Here is a 25,262-nt window from a genome sequence, read left to right on the forward strand (position 1 = left end):
AATGATCCAATATTCTGGTAATACATATGAATCTGTATGTATCTCACCGCCATTCGATACCGATATCGATATTGATTTCGATTTCGATTTCGATTACAAATTTTGAACTGTCTGATTGAATGATCGGATCGGATCTCTAACAATAAGTTATAATGTATTTTGTATGCATGTATAAGCCTATAAATGTGTGTATGTATGTATATATTATTGTATAATAGTATCGTATATTATATATGTATATATATATATATGTATATATATATTTATATATATATATATTATTGTATGGATTAAATTTTAACAGTTGTCGCTCACAAATTACAAAAACTTCACAAACAAAAATAACAATCGAAAAACGATTTTGTTAGAAATTCTATATAAAGTATTTATATTATATAAATTCTTTATATATATTTGTATATATATATATATATCTCTCTCAGATTCTTTGCTAGCAAACAAGTCTCTCAGTTTCATTGAAATTTGGAATATATGCGTATTTCTGCTGCAGTCCGTGCATATATGAAAGTCAGCCCAGATCGGCCAATTATATCCGATAGCTGTCATAGGAACTATCGCTCAAATGTTGTGAGTGTCTTTAAAGATATCATGGTGTGATGAAAAATGATCAACTATAACATATATAGCTGTCATAGGAACAATCGCTTGCAAATTGATCAACTATATTGTTTTCCAAAAAGATATCTTCAATCCAATCAATGCAAACTGCTCAACTAACAACATTGGACAACAACATCGGACTACTATATATGATATAGCTAACATAGGAACAATTTAACAACATCGGATTACTATATCTTATAGCTCGCTTAGTCATCCTCAAGACTCTTTCCAATTGATTGTAATATCTTCTTTGTGTGAGGATATTTTCGATCCTATATATATATATATAGATATGCTTGATAAGCATCCGGCGTGACTCAGATAGCTGCTCTTCCTTCGAGTTGAGTATGAACTTAAACAAAATGAAATTGTTTGAACTTTTCTCAGAATTGGAAATGATTCTAATTTACGAGCGACCACTGTATTTACAGTTTGTTACTAATTAATTAATTATTTAATGACCATAATTATTTAATTTGTAATTTGTAATTTGTAATTGTAATTGTAATTGCGATTGCGAGCGTAATATTAATATAAAAAAAAAAAAAAATAGAAACAACAACAAAAAAAAAACACAACAATGTTGTCGAGTTGGATTTTAGCTGTTGTTGGCTAGTTTCAGACGGACTCCAGATGCTCGGATATCTCGAGAATGGGACTCTCGCTGAGGGGCTTCACCAGCGTCTGCCAGCTGGGCGTGAACAGGCTCAACACTGGCGCCGCTGTCGCCTGGCCACGCAAATGATGATACTCGGCCTCCGCCAGGGAATGCGAATGCGAATGCAAATGTGGATGCGAATGTGGATGTGGATGTGAATGTGGATGTGGATGCGAATGTGAATGTGGATGACTATGTCCATGCACTGGATGGCTGTTGAGGAGTGCCGCTTGTGGTGGTGTCGCTGGCGGCGTCGCTGACGTTGTGGACGGCATTGCCGCTGATGCTGATCCAGCGCCAGCTCCCACTGGTGCTCCTGCTGCTGCTCCAACCACTGCTGCTGCTGCTGCTGCACCCACTGCTGCTGCGGCTGCTGCTGCTGCTGCTGCTCCTGCTGTTGCTGCTGTCGAAGTAAGCGGTTCGCTATTCGTGGACTGTTGACTGATGTAGGATGTCTTTAAATTCATCTGACTGTAGGCATGTGCGCCGGGCATTGTCAGCGAGTGCTGGAGACGCGGCGGCCCACTTCGTGGTCGCTCCAGCATGGCCAGCTCGTACAACTCGTCGGCCAGATGCGGCTCCTGCTGGTGATGTGCATGCGGATGATGATGGGCCAGTGTGTGGTGTGCATGTGCATGATGCGAATGGCGACCAGCCAGCTGTGCCTCCAGTGCGTATTGTTTCTGGAACAGCTGACGCTTCTGCTGCAGCAGACGATGCTGCAACAGCTGCTGTTGCAACGGTGGCTTCTGCATGGGCGACAAATGTTGCTGTTGTTGCTGCTGCTGCTGTTGCTGCTGCTGTTGCTGCTGTTGCTGCTGTTGCTGCTGATGTGATAGGGAATAGATGACGCCGCCGGGTGGCGGTGGCGCATAGAGCGCATTTCCACCATACAGTTCACTGCTCACGGCGGCATCCAGGAGTAGTGGCTGCTGCTGCTGCGGCGGCGCAAACGACAAATGCTGATGCGGATTGTGATGATGATGATGGTGTTGCTGCTGCTGCTGTTGCTGTTGCTGAGGATTATGATGCAACGCATAGAATTGACCCTGTGGAAATTGACAATTGGCCGCCAGTGTTAGCTCCTCGAGCGCCAGTTGATGCTGATGATGTTGTTGATGATGATGAGCAAGCGTATGGGCATGATGAGCATGTGCTGCTGCTGCAGCATGATGATGATGATGTTGTTGTTGTTGTTGCGGCGCATAGATTGCGGCGGCTTCTTGCTGCAACTGCTGGATCTCCAGCCAGCCGCCGTGCCGCTTGGCGTGCTCATAGCGATAGCTACCATAGACACGACTCGCACCCAGCAGCGTGGTGGAGCTGAGCAATCCCTGGGCGACCAGGCCATCGCTGGCGCGTCGCCCCTCCCGAAAATGGATGGGCGAACGCTTGTCGGCGAAGGGCGGCGGCACCGGCGCTGGCGCTGCCAATGCCGTTGCCAATGGATGGACAATCAACGATGGCATCTGTGACGGCATCGCCAGACTCAATGCCGTCGGCATATGGATGCATGAATTGTGGCTGCTATACAACGAGTGCTCCGAATCCGAATGTTCGCTGCCAATGGCAACGGTTGATGCAACAGACGATGCAGCAGCAGCAGCAGCTGATGATGATGATGATGCCGAAGCTGTGCCAGCAGCACCAACCATCGTTGCCAGCATCGAGTTGCTCATGCAGGAGGGCAGACTACCATGTCCGTGTCCCATATCCGGTTGTGTTGCTGGCTGCAGCACAAAGTCCAAGCTCTCGTAGGCGCTGCAATTGCTCTTCGAGCTGCCGCGACTCAAATTCTGTGATAGACTCTTCGAGTAGCTGCCGGCGAGGACGCCGCTGGAGCTGCTGCTGCTGGCATACGAGCGTGTCCTTGTCGCTTGGTGTTGGGTGCTCGTCAAATCGGTGGATGATTGTGAGCCCTCCTTGTTATTGTTGTTATTATTGTTATTGCCGACGGTTGTGGGATCGTTGTGGCAGCCCTGATCCGTTTCGCAGCCCTCGTCGGTGCTGGAGCTACCCTGTGCGAGCACCTTCTTCTCAAACGTCTTCTTCTTCTTGTCACGTCTGCCAACAAGGAGCAACAACAACAAATTATCTGCTAATTCCGTACATCTCTCTCTCTCTCTCTCTCTCTTTCTATATACATATTTTGTTTGGGTGCTTCATCATCATCATCATCATCATGTCACTCACCCGTCTCCATTTGGCTTGCACTTTGTCGTCGCGGCAGAGTCTTCCTCCTCCTGTGTTGTGGGCGTGGGCGTGGACGTGATCCCATTACTGCTACTATTATTATTAGTATTATTACTATTATTATTGCCATTTGTCGTTGCTGTTGCTTTTGCTGCTGCTGTTGTTGTTGCGTCCTTCAGCTTCGCTTCCTGCAACAAACCAAAAATAAAAACGTATTTCAATAAGACAAAAAAAAAGTCCAAAGTTTTCAACTCTTTATATTCTTAGGAATAAATCAATCAAATATTTATATACGACTTGCTATAGTATATAGCTGCCATAGGAAGAATTCGACTTTTTCCTTTCATTTTTTTACTTATAGTAAAATTTGGATGACGATGATTTAGAACTGATCTTTCTTCTTTTTTTTTTTTTTGTTAGATCTCTTTTAAAGACTGAAATAATTCAAGTTAAGTTAATTATAGATATTTGCTAATTATATTATGGAATCAAGAGAAATGAAAGACTGCAGTTGCCTAACATCTACTCATCTTCTACTTCATCAACTTCATCTACCAATTATTCCTATGAGATTTGCTGTTCATATATATCATGAACGGATATAACGGAAACTCGTGATTTTATACACATTAGGATAACTTGTATTCATCATTCCGCATTATTCCAAGAAAGAAACTCATCGAGTTCGGATGGGTCGGTTGGGTTGGGTTGGTTAGATCACATATCGAAGCTATGCAAGTGTATATAAGGATATACAAGGGATAATAATGATAGAGAGGTTCGTGTTTGCCTACCTCAACTGGCAGTGGACTCTCTTGGAGCGTCTGGAAGAGCCTGCTGGCCTCGACGGACATCTTGTAGCGAAAGCTTTGATTGAGATTGGCGGTGGAATCGAAACTGTTCGAGCTCGACATGGGCTTCATTATTATTGTCTTGTTGTGGTCGTGGGCCGTGGGATTGGCAGCCGCTGTTACACTTGAATGTTGAACGTCCGCATCCGTTTCCACAGCCGGCAGCAGCTGCTGCTGTTGTTGATCCTCCCTGTCCAGCTCCTGCTCCTTCTTCGTCGTCTCAGATATGGCAATAGACTGGCAAAATCGGAAATTGATATATATATATAGATGTATATGAGATTATTATATATAATTGAATGAAATCGCACCTGCTGCAGCAGCTGGCGACAATCCTCGGTGCTCTGCTTGATGATATACTCGCTGATGGTCTGATGGAGCTGCTTGGGCGCCGGCGACGGCAGATGTTGCTGCTGCTGCTGCAGCTGATGATGGCCCAGATGATGATGATGATGATGATGATGATGGTGTGCCAGCTCCAGCTGCTGGCTGGCATTCAACAGCAGCTCGCGACATCTCAGATTGGCCAGCGAGGGCAGATTGCCAGCTTGCTGATGATGTTGCTGCAACTGCAACTGCTGCTGCTGCTGCTGCTGCTGCAACTGCAACTGTTGTTGCTGCAACTGCAACTGCTGCTGCTGCTGCTGATGATGATGTTGTTGAGCGGAGACGCTGCTGGTGCTGCTATCGATGCTCAGGGAGATGGCAACGGATCGACCATGATGATGGCCAATCCTTGTTGTGCTGCTGCTACCCGCCGGCAGTGGTGTATATCGAGTTGGCAACAGCTGCTGTTCCTCATGCCCGTTCAGATAACGGGCATGTCCATGTCCATGCACATGGGCGTGGGCGTTGGCATGGGCATGGCCGTGATGTGCCTGCTGCTTGACGGCATAGTAGGGATCGGCAGTTTGGAGGCGTTCGCTCATCAGCACCGTCTGATGGCGGCTAAGTCTTTTGTGGGTCGGATCCTTGGCCAGGATCGTGGTGGATATTGTCTTTGATTGCTGTTGCTGTTGAAGTTGCTGTTGTTGTTGTTGCTGTTGCTGTTGTTGGTGCTGATGGAGCTGGAGCAACTGCTGCTGCTGCTGCTGGGTGGCGGTGGTGGGCAACTGTTCGAGTAGCATCAACGGCTGCTTGCTGCTCTTGTAAATTAAGCGACTGCCGCTGGCGGCACTTGAGCAATTCTCCGCCGGTTTCGCCTGCTCCTTTTTGTGCGACACCCGATCCTGGAGCAGCAAATAGATGGCTGCCACATGATCGTACGTATTCTTTTTGAGGCTCGCCCGCGTCTTATCGGGCCCAATGCCCACATATTCGGACATTATACGCAATATATCCTCGCTCGGCTCCAGCACCGCCTGCCGTTCCATATTCAGATTGTATTTGGCGATGAGCACATGCTCCAACAGCTCGGGGCACATCCAGCGATGCCGCTTAATCTGCTCGATGGTATAGCGACGTGTCGGCTCCAGCACCAGCATGCGCCGTATCAAATGCTCACATTCCGAGCTCATAAAGAACGGTATACGAAAACGACCCGACAGCACCCGATCCCTCAAACTCTGCAGCGTTGAGCCATCGAAGGGCAGAGCACCGCAGACCAGCACATAAAGCACAACGCCCAATGACTAAACAATAAAAACAACAACAAAATAGACAGAGACAAGTTGAGTATATGGATTATTATTGTATGTGCGCGGATGTGTGTGTGTGCGTGTGTGTGTGTGTGTGTGTGTGTGTGTGTGTGTATGGGAATGAAGCCTTAAAAGTCATATGTCGAAAAACAAATATGATTATGCTAAACAGTGGAACAACAAAAACCCATACAACATTGTTAATGGTTCGGGTTCGGTTCAACAAACTGTTCTTTCATCTTTCATTTATGAATCTAGTCAAACTATAGTTTGGTTCAGTAAGGCATATATCGAAAATCAAATACGAATCGAAAAAATAAACCCATACAACAATGTTAATGGTTCGGTTCAAGCAATTGGTCTTCCATCTTTCATTCCATACATTTATGAATCCGCTCAAATTATGGTTTGGTTCAGTTTTTGTTAAACTTGCTTTGTACCACGTTTGAAGAAGGTTCTTAAATTTAATTTAGAACAGTGAAAACCAAAGAAACCAAATACTCTGGCAGATCGTGGCTAAATTATATATAGTGGTTCAACTCTGCCGATTCAGGCAACTGACAAAAAGTGGATATATTCCAAATTAATCGGGCAAATATAGCAGCTAGATGGTATCGACTGCTCATGGCTAATAAAGTATATACATTTTTGATATATACATATATATAATGTGGGAACATTGAATAACTGAATAATCAAAAAATAAATAAAAAAAAAATGGTTGCTAAGAAAATGTATGATTTTTTGTTGTTGTGGTTGTTCCGGTTGATCTCTTCTTACCCAGATATCAATCTCTGGCCCCGTATACTGTTTGCCCTCGAAGACCTCGGGTGCGGCATAGGGTGGTGAACCACACCAAGTGGCAAGCAGTTCGCCGGGCTTGAAATGATTGGAGAAACCAAAATCGGCTATTTTAATGTTCATGCCAATATCGAGCAGTAGATTCTCCGCCTTCAGATCACGATGCACGATGCCCTTCTTGTGGCAATATTCCACCGCCGAGATGATTTGCCAAAACTTGAAGCGAGCCGCCGACTCCGACATACGTCCATACTTGGCTATATAATCTGATGTGAAACAAAACGAAGAAGAAGCAGCTGATGATGAAGACGAAGAAGAAATCAGCAAAATGGAGATGCTTACCAAAGATTTCGCCCTGACTGGCATACTCGGAGACAATGTAAATCATGTTCTTCGTTTCCATCACCTGCAGCAGAAGAAAGCAAATTTGAATGGATTTGATGCCGGATTGGTCTTGGTTGGTTTTAGGATTTTACCTGATATAGCTTGATGATGTGCGGATGCTTGAGCTTCTTCATGATCTCCACTTCGCGATAGACCTTCTGCAGATTGGTATGATCCAGCTGCGATTTATCAATGATTTTGATGGCCACCTCATTTTTGGTGATGCGATGCCGCGCCAGCTTCACAACGGCAAAATTGCCTTTGCCAATGGTCCGTTCGATGTCATAGAAACCGACACGCATCGGTTCCTTGAGTTTGAGCAGCTCCTTGGGTCCGCTGCCGGTGCCGGCAAATAGCTTTTGGGCCAACAGCGCATCCTGGCAATTGGCTAATGCATCTAAGGAGGGCGCCGCACCAGTTGCCGCACCCAATTCCGTTTCATCCATTTGGCTGCCATTCGATGTTTGTTGCAACTCCAATTCTTGCTGCTGCTGCTGTTGCTCCCGTTCCCTGTCCCTGTCCCTGTCTCTGTCCCTTTCCCTTTCCCGTTCCTGCTCCAGATGACCATTTTGTTCGCTGCTGGTCGGGGCTGAGTCATCGTCTGTCTTTGTTGTCGTTGCGGTTGTCGTTGTGGTTATCGTTGCAGTTGCTTGAGCCGGGGACTCCTTTAAATCCTTTTTGGCAGCGCCCTCGCATGCGCTCATTTTTGGGTTAAATCAAACGTAGCTGATGCTGCCGCTGCTGCTGCTCGTTGCTGCTGCTGCTGCTGCTGCTGCTTCTTGCACTCTCTGCTTTCTGCTCATGCTTCCGGCGCATGCAACGCAGCCTCTCTCTCTCTCGCTTTCTCCGTCTGCGTCTCCCGCCCCCGCCTCTAAAGATGCCTCATTGCACGCTCCTCCATATTGGCAGCAGCCGCCCTTCGAACGAACAGTTGAACAATTGAAATAAATATGAAATCCACACTCAAATATTGCAAAACACCACAAAACAACAAAAACAAATAAATAAAATAAACGCAAAACAAGTTCACAACAGTTTTTTTTTTCTTCTTTTTTTTGTTATTTTTTTTCTATACTCTGATAACAGATTAGCTCACACACACACATGTGTGCTCATACACATGTGGATGTGTGTGTACGAGTGAGTAAAAGTGCTGATGCATGTGTGTGTGTGTGCAGCATAGAAAAATCAATAAGCAGCCGCTGTGTGGCTCTCGTTCACGTGTAAAGCGAAGAGAGCAAAGAGATTACGCACACACACAGACACACACATACACAGTCCGATATGCAGTGAGTGAGAGCATTTACCGTTAGTTGCTTTTAATGTATTGCAATTGAAATTGTTTGTATTTCGCCTTTAAAGTCGAATTCACTTAATGCATTCGCCGCACAACTGGCTCGCCGCAGCGGAAATTAATGAGACACCCAATCGAAAGAGGCGAAGACCGTTTAAATTGACGACGGCAAGGCGACAACCGTTAAGCGTAAGCGACACAAACAAGTCCAGCGCGTTTCTGTCGCGGTTCTGTGACCCCCAGGAAAGTGCAGAGGCGGTTAGCGTGCGACTAAAAAGCGTACGTACTTTTTTTCTCTGTAAGGGTTGCCAAACTTTTGCAATGCCTGCCAAACTGACCGAACTGCGACTGCTGCTGTTGCTGCGACTGCTACTGCTGCCGCTGCTTGCTACTACGGCAACCCCAGTGGGGCAGCAACTAGCTGCCGAATGCACTGCACTGAGCATGCGCCTGATTTGAACCCCAAACAAAAATATAGAGCAATTGGGGCTGGGGTTCCATTTGTGTGTGTTTTTTTTCTTCTAAAAACGCGGCTACATTTAACATTTATCGAATGTCAGTTATCGAAGTTAATAATGTATAAACTATAAAGTTGAATATCAGAATCAGAATATCTCCGTAAGAAATCACTTTTTCAAATTATAATAAGCATTCTTTTTTTGTTGTTGTCTTTTTGTATATGGTTTTTGTTTAATATTAACACATAACGTATATTTATAGAGACATGTTATGCTTAACAGATTTTCATTTTCATAACATTTGATTTGAAAAAAAAAACGTTTTTTTTTTTTCGAATATTGCAAGTTCCCAGGAAGCGTCTAATTTTCATTTTGATAACATTTAATTGGTTTTTTCCACGATTCCCAGAAATCGTCCAATTCCAGTAATGCAGATTCCACTGTTTTCTTGCTAATAACTGTGTTTGATTTTTAGTCCTATTATTTAGAGAGAAACAAAATATGCTCAAAATTCTTTACACAAAATTTCGAAAGCAAAAAATCGAATAAGAATATAAAACATAATTGATATGTCGTATCAAATGTTATTGTGCCATAAAAAGTATTTACTTAAAGTCAAATAATAAGAAAAAATGTTGAACTGACTTTAAGATTGAAGTGGATAACTTAAGACTGCAACTGAAGACGCTGTATTGTATTGCTTAACATAAGAAAAAGAAAGAATAAAAAATACTACTCCAATTACGTATAAATAAAGACGAGTTTCTTCTGTGCATACACATTTATATATATATATATATATATATATGACTTATATTTAAAATTCACTTAAACTCTTATGGAACAGGTTTAAAATAATATGTAATAATATTTGTACAGTGGAACAAGTGCAGAGAGCGACAAATTACAAAAACAGAAGCACAGCGACAAACTTTGCGCTAGCTTTCTCTCTCACTCTCTCTCTTTCTCTGTCTGTGTGTGTCTCTCTCTCTTTCTCTTTCTCATACGCATGTATATATATATATGTATATATCTGTCTCTGTCTCGGCCAACAGAGAGCATTGCCCCGGTTTTCAGCAGCAGGCGAAAAAAAATGAAAGCGTTGAAGAGACGACATTGTGAATTGCTGACACGGTGTTGTTCCCTAATCAAGTTTAATATATATATATATATGTGTATATATATATATATATATATATATATATATATATAGCAGATATAGTAGTTATATATGTACATAGATCGGTAATGTGCGAGACATGCACACACAACTCATGTTAGACGCGACACATTATACAAAACGCTTAATAAATATTGGGCCAACATTTGCACATTTGCCCCAAGAGAGAAAATTGCCTGGATTTATTTTTTGGGATTTGCGGGTCCGCCTGCGAAGGAAGACTGTCAGCTGCCAACAGCGACATCATCCAATTGATTGTGGTGGTGGCTTGCACTTGCTGCTTGTTGTTAATGAGCCATCATTTTTTCGCCAGCAGCTCTGTAGCAGCTGTGTCAGCAGCCGCTGTTGCCGTTGTGGCAGCGCCACCAAAACTGGTTGCAAGCGGCGCATCACCGTAACAGCGTCGCTTCAAGTCACCAAAGAGATCCTGACGCTCCTGCAGACTGCGCTGCGTATCAATGTGTACCGATTGCGTTGTGTTTCTGCCAGATGGAGATGGAAAGACTTCAAAAATAAAGAAACGAAACAAAACTATGCAAAAAAGATGGGGCTGCACATACCTCGTCTTGGTGAGCACCGTGCAACTGTGCTCCACAACCATGTGGAGGGAGTAGAGCGTGGCGAGATTTAGCAGGCTATCCTGCTCAAAGATCTCAATGTCGGGCAAACGGATTTGGGTCTGGCGTGGATCTTGAAGGAAGCGTGCCAGTCGCTCGTTGACGCTCAGTTTGATACTGAAACCGGGACGATCGCCGTTGATGCGACGGCAACCGGCGCGGATTTCGCGCACCTCCTGCACCTGGACGGGCGGCGAGGAGGAGAGGAATGGATTCGATGTTTCGCCGGACATTTCGCTTTCGATTTGCTTGGAGGATGTCGGCGGCATGCCAGCAATACAACTGCTGCTGCTATCCATGTCGAAAGCATGCCGCTGATCAATGTGGATGGCATCGATGAAGCCACCACCACCACCACGATGATTGCCGCCACCGCCACATATCTCAATTGGTTTCGAGCTGGCAATCGGCTGAAAACGTGACAAATCTTGTCGCACATCCAGCGCCAATGGCGGCGGCGGCGATGACAATTGCAACACTGTGTTCGTGTTGCTGCCCAGACAACTGCCATCGATTGTGGTTGTTGTTGCTGTTGTTGTTGTTGTTGCTGTGGTCATCATCTCGGTGCCGGACATTAGGGTGTCATCCTCGCCAATGGTGTCATCGGATCGTATTTGCGGCAACAGTGATTTCTTTGTTAGCTTACGCTTGGGATCATATTTGCCACCGGGTCCCAGCTCGTTGCCGGGCCAATCGGTTAGCTCGTCATCGCCCTCACCGGCCGTATCGTGACGCCGTAGATCGTCCTCGCTATCATCGGACGAGGAGGAGGAGCTCAGCGAACTGGAGCTAAAGAAATCATACAGTTCGCCACAGTCCATTTTCGACTGGTGGATATGCTGTTGCAGCTGCAGTTGCAACTGAAACTGTGGCTGCTGCGGTGTCGGACAAAAGCCACGGCAACGACGACTATGTGACGACTTCTTGCGTTCCAGGCACATGGGTGGTTGCGGTTGCAATTGCGGCAGCTTCTCGGCTGTTTTGTTTGTCTTCAGCAGCGATTCAATATCGCTGACAGGCACTAAAGTTTCCATACTAAAATCAGCAGCCAGAGCCGATTGACTGCCAGCTGTCAGCGGTTCCAATTGCTGTTGCTGCAGTTGCTGTTGCTGCTGCTGGTGTTGTTTTTGTGGCTTCGACGATTCCTCCTCTTCCATGTTCGTTGTTGCTGCTGTTGCTGTTGTTGTGTTGTCAGTCTTTTGTGTTTGTTGTTGCTGTTGCTGCTGGTGTTGCTGTTGTTGCGCCATGCGATTTATCTTGGATAGCAGTCCCTTGTTGAGCGGCAAGAGACGATCGCTATGCGGCTTCGATGTGGATGAATAACTACGCGGTCGCATCCGATGATACTCCTCCATGTGCGTGTAGCGCGGCACACTTGACGAATGCAACCTGCTGCTGGCAATGCAAGCGGCCAGTTGACCCACATGACCATGATCATGCTCATGATAACGATCCCGATTCGAACGCTTTCGTTTGCCGCAAAAGAATAAATTCGAATTGCGATTTCCGGCGTTATTTTCCATTGTTGATGTTGCTGTTGTTGCAGCTGCTGCTGCTCCTGCTGCTGCTGCTGCTGTTGTTGCCTTGAGCAGACGCTTGCGCAATGTGCCAGTTGCTGTGCCGGCGAAACCATAGATACAGCCACTCAGCATGCCCGGATGCAGTGGGGATTCGCTTGCAAAATTGCTATCCTTGCTAAACTCAAATTCCATGGACATCCGCTTGATCTTTCGCTTGCGTCGCGAGTTCGGCTTGTAGAAACTGTAATTTTTTTAGATTCCATTTTTACATTTGATTTTTACATAGGACGACAGGCCACTCACCGTGCTGGACTGAAAGTGGTCTCATTTAGCGAATCCGATTCCAGGGCGCCCAAGCCCATGCGTACCGCAACTGTGGCAGCATGTAGACGCAGCGGCAACATTGCCTCCGCCTTGTCATCCGAATCGCTCGCTGGCAGCAACGCACTCTGCATGTGTCCAGCATCCAGGCCATCCATATTCGATTGTGCCTGATTGCCGTGTCCGGCATGGGCATGCAGTGCTGTGTCTGTGGGACTGCTCGACGAATCCTCCGTTGGCTGCGGTGCACAAGCTGCGAAGTGAAAGTCACACAAAAGCGGATATATATATATATATATAAATATATACATATCTATCTCCATATATATATATATATATATATACATATTTATCTCCATATATATATATATATATGTATATAAAAAGACATATATTTATATATATATATGTATTTTTGCGTGTACTTATGTGCATTTGCATGTGGGAGAGACTTACGCAAATTGCCCGTTGATCGAGTGCGTCGACGAGAGCCCCACCTACCAACGCCGCAGGCCCTGTCCATCAGTGAGGTCTCCTCGAGGGCGAGCGTCAAGTCGTGCGAGAACTGATCCATTTCATTTGCATGCAGCGACGAGCGACAAGAGACAATCGACAACAACAATCCTCGACTGCCTTCTGCTTTCAATTGCGTTTCATTCAACTAAATGCATACAAAAAAGAAAACCGAAAAAAAGAAACGAAACGAACCGAACCGAACGAATCCACAAGGCAAGCCTCAACAATTGGCTGAGCACCTCACATCGATAGTCGCAAATTAATCGATTTGGCTATCGATTGTATTTAACCATTTGCGTTCTTTTGCGATATATATCGCTTATCACTTATTTCGATATATACAAATATTTTCCATTTTCTATTTGGATTTTAAATTATTCTTATAGATATTAAATATTCGAACTTTTTACAATAATTGAAATTTTTGAAATATATATATGTATATGATGCAATTTTAAAATAAAATAAATATGCGCGTTTTAGTATATATTAATCGCAATTTGTGCGTTCTGTGTTTGCCCTCTGGTCACATTGCGCGTTGGCAGTGCAATGCAGAAGCTCATGTCCAAAATAATTTATATTTTATTATAATCAAACGCCCGCTTGCATTACAATTAAATTCACTTGAACACCAGATCGTTCTTATGCACTCACAATAAGTACAAAACAAGCAAAAAGCACATACATTACACAAACCAAATTTGCATACGCTTCACGCTTGTGCTGGTAGAAGAAGCAGAACAAAAAAAGAAGAAAAACTGATTAAAAAAACGCCGAATTTGTCGAGTTTTTTTTTGTGAGTTGTGCGGATTTATTGTCTGTTCCTTTTTTTGAGTTGCTCGTGGTGGATACAAAGATGAGCCGTCGACGCGCACACGACACCGAAGATGAGAGCTATGGTGAGTTAATTGCTTATGGTTAACTAATTTGCAAAATTCATCACGATGCCGCACACACACAGATCACAGACGCAATAAGCGGCGTCGCGTCTCCGAGAATCAGGAGATTGAGGATCGTTTGGAGTCGCTGATTTTGCGGGTGGGCGAGCGCAGTACATCGTCGGTGGAATCGAATCTCGAGGGTCTCGTCTCGGTGCTGGAGGCAGATCTGGGCACATTCCGTTTGAAAATTCTACGCATTCTGTCCGATTGTGCGGTGCGAATGCCAGAGAAATGCACCGTTTACACAACGCTGGTGGGTCTGTTGAATGCCAAGAATTATAAATTTGGCGGCGAGTTTGTCGATCATATGGTGAAAACGTTTAAGGAATCACTCAAGCTATGCCGCTGGGATGCGGCACGCTATTCACTGCGCTTCCTTGCCGATCTGGTGAATTGTCATGTAATATCGGCAACGAGTCTGTTGCAGTTGCTCGACACAATGATCGATGTGTCCAACGAGGATACGGTGCCGCAAGTGCGACGTGATTGGTTTGTCTTTGCGGTGCTCTCAACGCTCCCATGGGTCGGCCGTGACCTGTACGAGAAGAAGGAATCGTCGCTGGAATCGCTGCTGTTGCGCATCGAGGTGTATTTGAATAAGCGCTCCAAGAAGCATCATAATGCGTTGCGCGTTTGGACATCGGATGCACCGCATCCGCAGGAGGAGTATCTCGATTGTTTGTGGGCCCAGATACGCAAATTGCGTCAGGATAACTGGGCCGAGAAGCATATACCGCGTCCCTATCTTGTCTTCGATTCGATACTGTGCGAGGCACTGCAGCACAATTTGCCGCAGATAACGCCGCCGCCACATCACGATAACTTTGAGTATCCGATGCCGTGGGTTGTCTATCGCATGTTTGACTATACCGATTGTCCGGATGGACCCAATTTGCCCGGCGCCCATTCGATTGAGCGTTTCCTCATTGAGGAGCATCTGCATCACATTATCGAGACGCATCATAGAGAGCGCAAGGATTGCGCTGCTCAGCTCTTGAATTTTCCATTCAAGCACAAGATTCCGTTGGAGTATTGCATCGTTGAGGTTATCTTTGCCGAACTGTTTCATATGCCAACGCCACGGTATCTGGACATTTGCTATGGCTCCATACTGATCGAATTGTGTAAACTGCAGCCGGGCACATTGCCCCAGGTGCTGGCCCAGGCCACCGAGATCCTGTTCATGCGCATCGATTCGATGAACACATCGTGCTTTGATCGATTCGTCAACTGGTTCAGCTATCATTTGAGCAACTTTAAGTTCACCTGGTCATGGGATGAATGGGACAGCTGCCTGCTGCTCGATGCCGAGCATCCACGTCCCAAATTCATACAGGAAGTCCTACTCAAGTGCCTACGGTATGCAGCGTGTCTCCTTTTCTAAATTATCCTCAGATCATCTCAAGTTTAAATTCATTAAATTTACCTTTCTATCTATCTCTCAAACACAGATTGTCGTATCATCAGCGAATCACCGAAATGATGCCAACAACGTATGCGAAACTGATCCCAGTCACCCCTGTGCCTAACTACAAGTACACCAGCGAGGAGGCAGGTGGGTCTAAAACCATTTCCATATCTTTCACGAACTCAACTCGCTCAAACTTTGCTAAAATGTTGAGAATGTTGCTCTAGAGAACCAACCAAATTCAGAGGGAACGGTAGACACCCAATAATAGCAACCACACTCTTTGGCTTATCACTTATCTTATCTCTATTTGTGCAAATGTATGTAACAGGGAGAAGGAAACATCTCCGACCCCAAAAACTATATATATTCTTGATCAGGGTCAATAGCCGTGTCCGTCTGTCTTTATGAATCTCTGCAGATAAGAGCTAGCGACTTCAAATTTGGAATATAGGTTGTTGTATATCCGGCGCATATCAAGTTTGCTTAATTTCATCGATAACTGTCTCCGCTTATCGAATATCGATACGTTTAAATTTCCGATAGCAATAAATGCTACAATTTTAAAGGCAGAATCTTCTAATTAATACATAATATGCATTTGCATCTTATTGATCAACTACCCAAATTTCATCAAGTTTGGATAAGAAACATATTCTCATATTGATCTCATTCCCATCAGCAGCCGCAACCATTTTCTGTATATGCAAGCACATGTGTAAGAAAGAGATGGCATGCTGCAGAGCCCCATTAACCCGTTACGATTGCGTGCAGACCTGTTCACATTTTGGTGCAAAACTTTCAAAAGGAAATTTTCCAATCAAACTGGAAAAGATTTAACAACTGGGTTCAGGGTATATCGAAGTCGAGCAGCACTCTTAGTTTTTAATTAGTTTGAAACGCCAATTTATGTGTAAAATTATATTATTGTTTATTTTATTGAAAATTTGTATTTGCTTTGTTGGAAAAGTTGTCCCTTTTTTTGTTGTTATGTACATAATACCCTTTAATGTTGATGCGCTTAATATTTAGTCAATGGATTTGTGCTTAACTGTGCTTAACTTCGTTCTTATGATGATTATCGTTTTCGTTATCGTCATCGTCATCGATAATGATGGGTATCTCCTCGCCATTGGGGCCCACCTTAATGCTAACAGATTTGCTTACCGATTTCTGGGTGAGCACTTCTATAATTTCACCCAAGGGCAGCAAAGCAGCTGAGTTTGTTGTTGTTGCTGCTGCTGCTGCTGTTGTTGTTGTTGTTGTTGTTGCTGTTGTTGTTGCTGCTGGTGTTGTTGTAGTTGTTGCTGCTGCTGTTGTTGTTGTTGCTGGTGTTGTTGTTGGTATTGCTGCTGGTTTAAATGCCACCTTGGCCTCATGACGATGACTGCTTTTTGGCTTGCTATCCACATTGCTGCTGCTGCCGTTGCTGAGGCTGCTGCTGATGTTCTCCTTGCGTCGCTGCCTCCATTTGCTGATCGCTGGCAACTCTGTCGCTGTCGCTGTTGTTGTTGCTGGTGCTGTTGTTGTTGCTGGTGCTGTTGTTGTTGCTGGTGCTGTTGTTGTTGCTGGTGCTGTTGTTGTTGTTGTCGTCGTCGATTTGCGGTTCGTTGTCCGATAGCGACTCAAAGCGCGCAACGGTGGCAAATTCGTCGAGGTGGACACAAAACTGGCGCTTAAACTTGTGCTTGTTGTGGGTTCCAACGTGGAAGTGCCCACTGTAGTTGCTGCTGTTGCTGTTGCTGCTGTTGTTGTTGTTGGCGCCAATTTGTGTTGCTTTTGACTGCCAGCTGACTCCGTTTCCAAGTCGTCCTCTGGCTGCACTTTATCTATTTCATGCTCCCCAGTCAAAGTCGTTTGTTGTCGCTCATCCTCCTGCCCCTCCTCCTGCTGCTCCTCCTGCTGCTCCTCCTGATGCTGCTGCTGTTGCCTCTGATCCACCGTCTCCAGCTGCAGCACATCCAATGGATGCTGATTCACATAGAGCGGATCCGGTTCCGAATAGCGATAGATGGTCTCCTCCAGCGGTTCGCTCTGCACAAATGACTTTGGCGCATCCTGTGCCACATCCTGTGCCGAGCCGCTCGCATAGATTAGCAGCGGTGTCAGCTTGGTACTATGATACTTGGGCGACTGCTCAAATCCTGCCAAAAAAAACACAACGCTAAACTCTTGCAAAGATCGTGCAAAAACCGAAATTCAAAGTTCGAACTCACCGCTGAGCAGCGGATGCTGTTCCTCTTGCTGCTGTTGAACCTCCGCCAGTTCGCTCGTCTCCAAAGACTCCGTCGACTGCTCAGCTGGCTCGCGATTTGTGGGAAACTGCACCTCGCCATGTTGTTCCAGTTGTTGTTGCTGCTGTTGCTGTTGCTGTTGATAACGATGCTGATGCAGCTGAACTGCTGGTGATATTTCTGTGGCTGCTGGCACTGGATTGCTGCTCAGTTCGTTGGCATATGTGGAGGGACGATAGGTCAGATCTTGTGCCAGTCCAGCAGGCGACATATAGAAATGATGATGGAAATGATGCGTAACTGGACGCTGGCCAACCAGTTCACCAGCATCGCCAGTAGCAGCAGCAGCTGCAGCAACGACAGCAGCATCTTGGGTCAACGGATAAGGCTCGAGTGGATTTTGGTGGTGTTGGTTTGGTCGTGGACCAAATTTGAGCATAGCCGGATAACTGGGTCGATATGTTGTCGCCGGTATAAAATTGGGACGCAGCCCCAAATTGAATGCCAGGCCCGGCAAGTGTGAACCATCTGGCTTGGTCTGCACATACTCACCGATATTGAGATTGGGTGGTGCTTGAAAAATGCCACGCACAAATGTCGCCTGCGGCTGTCGATCCTGGCGTCGTTGTGCCCGGAACGCCTGCTCCTGCTGCTCCCTGTAGTTGGGGCTGGCAAAGCTCTGCGGATAGTCGGACTCCCGCTGGATGAAGCTCTGCGCTGGATAGCCAATGATGCTTGGCGTCACACTAAACTTCAGCTCGTAGTGGTAGCGCTGACCATAACGTGGATCGGCGACATCCACACGATGCCGTATCCGTTGCACGTGCCACAGAGCACGCAACTCAACGTTACGTGGAGTTGGCGCATTTCCCTCGACAAACCGATAGCTGCCATTGCTCATTAGCTGCTCCAGTCGTCCGCTGGCCACGTTGACAATATCCCCAAAACGACTGGAGGCGGCGGGCGTTGCTCGCTCTGCTGGCAGCTGGTATGGTGTCTGCAGAAAATCGTGATAATCGTGCAGCTGACTGCCGCAACAGCCATTAAAAATGGTCAACAACCGCTCATGGGATGTACCAGCAACTCCAGCTCCAGCTCCAACTCCAATTCAAGATTTTGTCTTACCTGAGATTGCCGGCAGCGGCGCCGAGCGCTGCATCCGTGAAGAGCGTCACATATGTTACATGCTTCAGTGTGCGCTCCCAGGGACGTGCTGTCTGCTGCTGCTCCTGCTCCTGCCCCTGACTATGCCCCTGACCATGCCCATGTGCCTGCTCCCCATAGTAGATGCGTTTGCCGCTCAGCTGCAGCGATTGCTTCGGGGTCAGCACCAAATCCCGTCCAGCGCCCACAATCGCTGTGCCCTGCTGCAGCTAGCCAACAAAAGCGAGACAAACAATTAAGGTTGCTGTAGTCGAGTGAGCTCAACTACGATATACCCTGTACCCAGTGGTTAAATATATTCTAATTGTATTGCAAAATGTGCCTTTGAATGTTTTACACCAAAATGTGAGCAGGTTTGCAAGCGAGCTCTGCAGAATACAAACAACAAATTCCAGTTTAAATCTTACTTTATTTATTACAACTTTATTATAATAGAAAAATCATATTTTATTTGATGGATAACTGCTACCGGTTCGCTAATATTTAAAAATATTAAAAATATATCAAAATATTCTTAAATATTACTAAAAAGAAGAAATGCAAACCCTTTTTTTCTGAACATTGCACTGATTAAGGGGAAATAAAAGCTAAGACTTTGATGAATTAATATTTATTTAACAACTGGGTTCAGGGTATATCCCCGTCGAGCTCTCTCCCTTCTCTCTCTTTATATATATACATATATATATATATATATTTATTTTTTTTTATTCGATAACAATGATTAGGAATTAAAAAAAAAACCCCCAACAAAAATAAGTTGCAAAAATATGATTTATTATTTTTTTTATTAGCTTGGGCGCACTTACTATTGCCATGAGTATGCTCAATAGGCAACGATATTTCCTCATTTTCACATTCAAAAAACCAAAAAGAAACAAAAAAAAATAAAAACAAAAACAAAAATAAAAACAAAAAAAAGATACGAAAACAGTAGAATTTTAAAAGCGAATCTGTTGAAAAGCGAAAACTTTGCGGCACGCGCGCGAAAACTTGACTGAAACTAATAATGAAATCGTCAAACAGACGAAGCCCCAGCAACCGTTAGACTCTGCTGCTGCTGCTGCTGCTACTGCTGCTGCTGCTACTGTTGCTGCTGCTACTGTTGCTGCCTCTTCTTCTTGTTGTGTCTGCTGCTGACTGCTGATTGCTGCTTTCATTGGGGCAGCCAAGCGACGCATCGCCAGCGGCGGCAGTTTCGCAATCTTGCTCGTTTCTAGCTGCCACAGGTATAGCTGCTGGTTGGGGTGCAGCAGGGCGTTCGGCTTGGAGACGCGGCTTGGCAACGCGCATTTATGCAACACTTGCGGATGTCTAGAGACGCCTCAAGCCCAACTCAACCCCCCGAAAAAAAAACCCCACCAAACAAAGCCCAAACCCAAAAATCTAGACGACCCCGCCTAACCAATGCTGAGCCAGTGAAACGCTTTTTTGGTCAACGTATAAAAACCGAAAAAGTTTGTGCGACTAACAAATACCCTGCAAATATTCATGGCAAACATTCAAAGATTGCAAGTTGATTGTCTACTTCAACTTCCCCCATTCAATCTTTGCACATACTCGACTTGAGTTTTTATTTATTTGCTTTTTAAGGCGCATACAAAACTTGAGTTAAGCCCCGACTTGATCTGATCTCGAGCTGAGCTTAGCTTGGAGCTTAGCTGCACTCTATTTGAGATTCCCGGACGAGATAGGCGCTGTTCGCTTCGCTGAAGTTCAATAGTGGAACCATTCCATCCGATTGTCGTTCTCATTCGCTTCTCATTCATACAGATTCGTTCACCTTGCTCAGATTCTGTTTGCTTGGAGATCGGATTGATAGACGCCAGAGATGAGTGAGTCTTAAGATGAGGCATGTACGGTATATGGGGCATATGGTGTGTGGCAGAGAGATGCGTTGAAAGTTGAAAGGTGACTTGAGACGAAAATCAAGATGAAACTTCAAAGAAAGCATGATTTACAAATTGGAATAGAGGAATAGAAATAGGCAAGATTTGGAACAGAAACACGTCTTAAGGAAATTACATAAAATCAATCTTCGAATTGGAATTCAAACTGCAAGACTTGAAAAAAGACTATATCTAAGACTATAAAATATCTGACTTGTCAAAAACAAAATAAATAAAATCAAATAGGCAAAAACAAATGCAAATCTTTTCCTTTTTTAAGCATAATTTTTCACAAATCAAATTTAAATATTTCAAAATATTTATTGAAAATGTAAATTAACAAATAAATCTGAATACATTAAAGAAAACTTTTCAAATAATTGCAAAATTATGAAAATTGCAATTTACTTTTGTTGTCTGTCAGACAGACAACCTTTAAAATTCTTAAATGTTCCAACTAAAAGTTGCTAATCATTAAGAAAAGAAGAGCAGCAAGCAAAAGAAGCGAAGAGAAGAGAAGAGAAGGGAAGAGATGAAGTAGCTGTTAGCTGAGATCTGGACGCGTTCCGCTTGGTGGAATGGACCCCTGAACCATAGATCTTTGAGCCGATCGACCTGCCGCCTTGGGGACATGCTCAATTTGAGCTGAGAATCAAAGATCCATGAAAATACAACAAGCCACTAGTCAAAGTGAATGCCAATCAGTCTAATAGTCTGAGACGAATACCCAGTAAAATTCGAACTTTGCTTGACAACTGTTGATAATGTTATTATATCTAAGTACAGCAAATCGTTTTTTTTTTTTAAAGAGTTTTTCAGTAAAATATGAAACATTTTCCACAATTGACTTTTATTTGTTTTTTGGTTTTTGGAATGTTAATTTTTGCTCTTAACTTGGCATCTTTTGAGTCTTGTGGCTTGGCATACTTATTTTTTTCAATTGGCTTTCGGCACGCGTCATTCAGCAGAGCTAATGAGCAATCATGTTGCAGTTGCAGTTGCAATTGAAGTTGAAGTTGAAGCTGCAGTTGTGGTTCCCAGCGCTGTGAACTTTGCACACTTTGATCTTGACACGCTCCACTTGTGTCCCACAATGCTGACTCTTTAGCAATGTTTTTCTCATCAACTTCTCACTCTTCTCTCTTCTGTTTTTTGTGTGTGCGTTTTTTTTTTTTTTTTTTTTGGTTCTCGCTCTGTTCTCTCTTTTTGGCCTTACTTTGGCCGAGGTTGGCGGCTTAGTCACAGCTAACTGGGTCGACTTTTGGCTGTTTCCGCATTCCGCATTAATTTGCTTAACTTATCTTGCTTCTTTCGCTTTTGCTGTGGCTTAACACGCATTTCATTGACATAATCAACTCAAGTGCCAATAAATTGCATGTAATAGCTTTTGTCAGCTAGTCTGTCTGTCGAAAGGTACTCGACCAGGCGGATGAGGGGAATGGGCGTATGGGCGGGGAAGGGATGTGTGTGTGTGTGGAAGAGGGCCCGTGGAATTTGAACATCAACATCATCATTAGTAACGCAGCAGGCAGTAACGCTTGGTTCCACGCGGCAGCGCAACTGGTTGCAACTGCCGCAAGCGAAAGTGTCAAATAATAATCAGTCACAATTGCCCCTTATCCTACTACAATCCCACCTCATCCTCCACACATTCACTGCCACTACAAACTGTCACTCCTAATAACCATTTAATGCACATATGTAGATATATATTTTGATATATACATATGTACTTAGTTGCATCTTTCATTTGTGGCATTAATTGTGTTTAAAAGAGGGTGTCAAAAAGAAGGAAGCATTTCGTATAAGTATATATTAATTCCTGATCGACAACAACAGATCACAAAAGCTACACACTTCAAATTTGGAATATATGTTCAAGTTTATCATTTTGAATACTGGCCGATAATGGCAATGAAAGACACACTTGTAAAGATATCGACTATTATTATACTCAACTCCAAAAGACTATTTTTATCAACACCTAATTGGTTTTATTGAAAATACTACAATCAGCAGCTGGCTTCGGTCGAGCTCTCTCGACTGGAGCATTTTAACTTGCCAATCTTGTTGTTTAAAATACATTTGGATTCGTGTAACCAAAAGATACTGCTCCATTTAGCCTGGGTTCGATTGAGTTAGCTTCGACGGTTGTTTGCCAATAATTTCCCAAGTGGATTATAATATAAATATTTAGTATTTATAACAATAATCTTTCATTTAATTTTTTAAATGAATATATTTATAAACATCGAACTATTTACAAAGGCATTCCCCATTTCAAGCCCAACTGTGTCATAAAATACAAAGATTTAGTAATTATAAAAATCGAATTAATTGATTAGACATTCATAGCTTTGGTATATATATTCAACTAAATAATAATATAAATGTTTGGCATCGAAATATTTGAAGAGACATATCACCATTCAAGTTCAATGGATTATTTTGTATTTATAAATTGCAACTTTATTGATTTTTTTAGCCAATTTGCCGGGGACAACTGTGGCGCTGCAGCTGGTGGGCGCCATTAGACAGAAGTGCACGCCGGAGGAGGTGGTCAACATATTGAAGGAGATACCAAGCAGTGGCTACAGCGGCGAGGAGATGTCCGATGGCAGTTTCAATGCGCTCAAGATCGATGTGTTCGTCCAGACGTTGCTCAATTTGGGCTCAAAATCGTTTTCGCATAGCTTTGCGGCCATCTCGAAATTCCATGTGGTCTTCCGTGCACTGGCCGAAACGGAGGAGGCCCAAATCTGCATATTGCATAACATCTTTGAGCTGTGGTCCTCGCACCAACAGATGATGGTCGTTCTCATCGATAAGCTGCTCAAGCTGCAGATTGTCGACTGTTCGGCGGTCGCCACATGGATATTCTCCAAGGAGATGACCGGTGAATTCACCAAAATGTATCTCTGGGAGATCCTACACTTGACCATCAAGAAGATGAACAAACATGTCATCAAATTGAGTGAGTTAAATCAACCAAAACCAGCAAGAAAAGTAATCCATATTAAAACCGCTAATCCTTCAATTTGTCTGATGGCAGATGTGGAGCTGAGCGATGCCAAGGAGAAGCTGTCCAAGGCGGATTCCTCATCCAGCGACACAGACGAGGATACGCCGCACAAGCGAAAGAAGCCCATCACTCATGCCGACAAACCCTCCGAAGAGGTCAGTTCCCAAAACAAATTCTCAAATTTCTCTTTTTCTCACTAAACAAAATTCGGAACTTCCCACAGGTGGTTGAGCGCATGGAGGAGAAACTGGAGGCAGCGAATGTGAATCAGAAGCGACTCTTTCTCATCGTCTTCCAGCGTTTCATAATGATACTATCGGAGCATCTCTTGCGTTCCGATACAGATGGACGCGATCCGGATACGGACTGGTATCGCTGGACAATTGGCCGTCTCCAGCAGGTGTTCCTCATGGTGAGTTAGCCAACATTAAGATTGAGATTGAGATTATCATTGTTTCACTTGAAAGCAAACTAAATTTGTTGTATTTGTTTTTTTCTCGAGTTAAATTCCTTGATTCAAATGAAATGTTCTCCTGACGAGGCACAGAAAAAGACGGTTTCAAAATACTTGTGAAAAGCACAGAGGATTTAGAATGGCGGCAACAATATGTTCTCGTGATTTGCATATATTTTTGCTCAGTTATAATACATATAATGAATTATTTGAATCATGTTTTAATTATTTATTTATTTTTGGAAATCCTGCTTGAATTTCTGGATTATTCATTGTTTAGCGAGCGTTAGCCCAATGATATTTGATAGGATTTTTCTTGCTGGTTTAATAAATAAACAAAAACAATCCAAATGCGTAAAAATGTGTAGTAGATATATTCAAAATGTAGTTAAATATTAACAAATTTAGAAAGTGTACAATTTCTTGGAATTAGAACACTTTTAAATATATAATCAATTAAAATAAAGTAAGAAAGCAATACATATATGAAATATAGAAGACTCTGCATTACTTGGTAATTAATTAGATTAGCTTTGACTAATTTGTGTAATTTGTTGACTTTATTTGTTCTTTTTATTATTTGGAATACAGCATCACGAACAGGTGCAGAAATATAGCAGCACTTTGGAGACGCTGCTCTTCACTTCGGATCTGGATACGCATATTTTGGAGGTCTTTCAGCAGTTTGTCGCACTGCGCGCCTAACGAACACTATTAACAACAGCAGCAACAATCACAACAACAACAACAAAAACAACAATATCATTAACAAGAACAATAAAAACAGCTACAACAACAACAACAACATCTTCTGAAGCCTGTTTAGATGGTTTTAGGAGCTGTTTGTTCAATTTTAGAATTTAAGTTTTTTTTTTATTAATTGCAATTGTAAATTTTAATTTAAAAATCAATTAGCGATTTAACAAAAAAAAATTTGGCACACACACTAATAACAACATCCCCCCCCCCCCCCCCCACACACACACACACACATACACACACACACATCAAATGACAAAAACCGTGTAACTTGTAAATAAATATAAGAATTTCAAAAATGCAAAAATTACAACAACAAAATGCAATCGATATTGTA

The 25,262-nt window shown here is 43.7% G+C and overlaps 4 protein-coding genes across 4 annotated transcripts; 1 reads left to right on the top strand and 3 right to left on the bottom strand.

Annotated features, from left to right (window-relative positions):
• Positions 1-1,205: 1,205 nt before the first annotated feature.
• LOC6566281 lies at positions 1,206-8,712 on the bottom strand. Its single transcript, XM_032738877.2, has 9 exons — positions 8,456-8,712; positions 7,241-8,065; positions 7,107-7,170; positions 6,744-7,030; positions 4,965-5,957; positions 4,638-4,919; positions 4,270-4,563; positions 3,476-3,663; positions 1,206-3,346 (listed from the first exon to the last, which is right to left on the bottom strand). Exons 2-9 carry the CDS (start codon positions 7,850-7,852, stop codon positions 1,243-1,245), a joined length of 4,824 nt encoding a protein of 1,607 aa, XP_032594768.1. The 5' UTR covers positions 7,853-8,065; positions 8,456-8,712; the 3' UTR covers positions 1,206-1,242.
• Positions 8,713-10,119: 1,407 nt separating this feature from the next.
• LOC6566282 lies at positions 10,120-13,300 on the bottom strand. The gene is made up of 4 exons (XM_001992046.3): positions 12,995-13,300; positions 12,521-12,791; positions 10,641-12,458; positions 10,120-10,562 (listed from the first exon to the last, which is right to left on the bottom strand). Exons 1-4 carry the CDS (start codon positions 13,110-13,112, stop codon positions 10,379-10,381), a joined length of 2,391 nt encoding a protein of 796 aa, XP_001992082.1. The 5' UTR covers positions 13,113-13,300; the 3' UTR covers positions 10,120-10,378.
• Positions 13,301-13,598: 298 nt separating this feature from the next.
• Positions 13,599-25,262, top strand: LOC6566283 (nuclear cap-binding protein subunit 1). The gene is made up of 7 exons (XM_001992047.2): positions 13,599-13,953; positions 14,016-15,354; positions 15,447-15,550; positions 23,176-23,664; positions 23,743-23,867; positions 23,936-24,124; positions 24,758-25,262. The coding sequence occupies exons 1-7, from the start codon at positions 13,911-13,913 to the stop codon at positions 24,869-24,871; spliced, it is 2,403 nt and encodes an 800-aa protein (XP_001992083.1). The 5' UTR covers positions 13,599-13,910; the 3' UTR covers positions 24,872-25,262.
• On the bottom strand, positions 16,366-19,644 carry LOC6566284 (homeotic protein female sterile). Its single transcript, XM_032738796.1, has 6 exons — positions 19,611-19,644; positions 18,763-19,010; positions 17,620-18,665; positions 16,973-17,547; positions 16,767-16,891; positions 16,366-16,703 (listed from the first exon to the last, which is right to left on the bottom strand). The coding sequence occupies exons 1-6, from the start codon at positions 19,617-19,619 to the stop codon at positions 16,451-16,453; spliced, it is 2,256 nt and encodes a 751-aa protein (XP_032594687.1). The 5' UTR covers positions 19,620-19,644; the 3' UTR covers positions 16,366-16,450.

Source organism: Drosophila grimshawi, unplaced genomic scaffold (genome assembly GCF_018153295.1).
Source record: "Drosophila grimshawi isolate 15287-2541.00 unplaced genomic scaffold, ASM1815329v1 contig_848, whole genome shotgun sequence".
In the NCBI taxonomy this organism is placed as follows: domain Eukaryota; kingdom Metazoa; phylum Arthropoda; class Insecta; order Diptera; family Drosophilidae; genus Drosophila; species Drosophila grimshawi.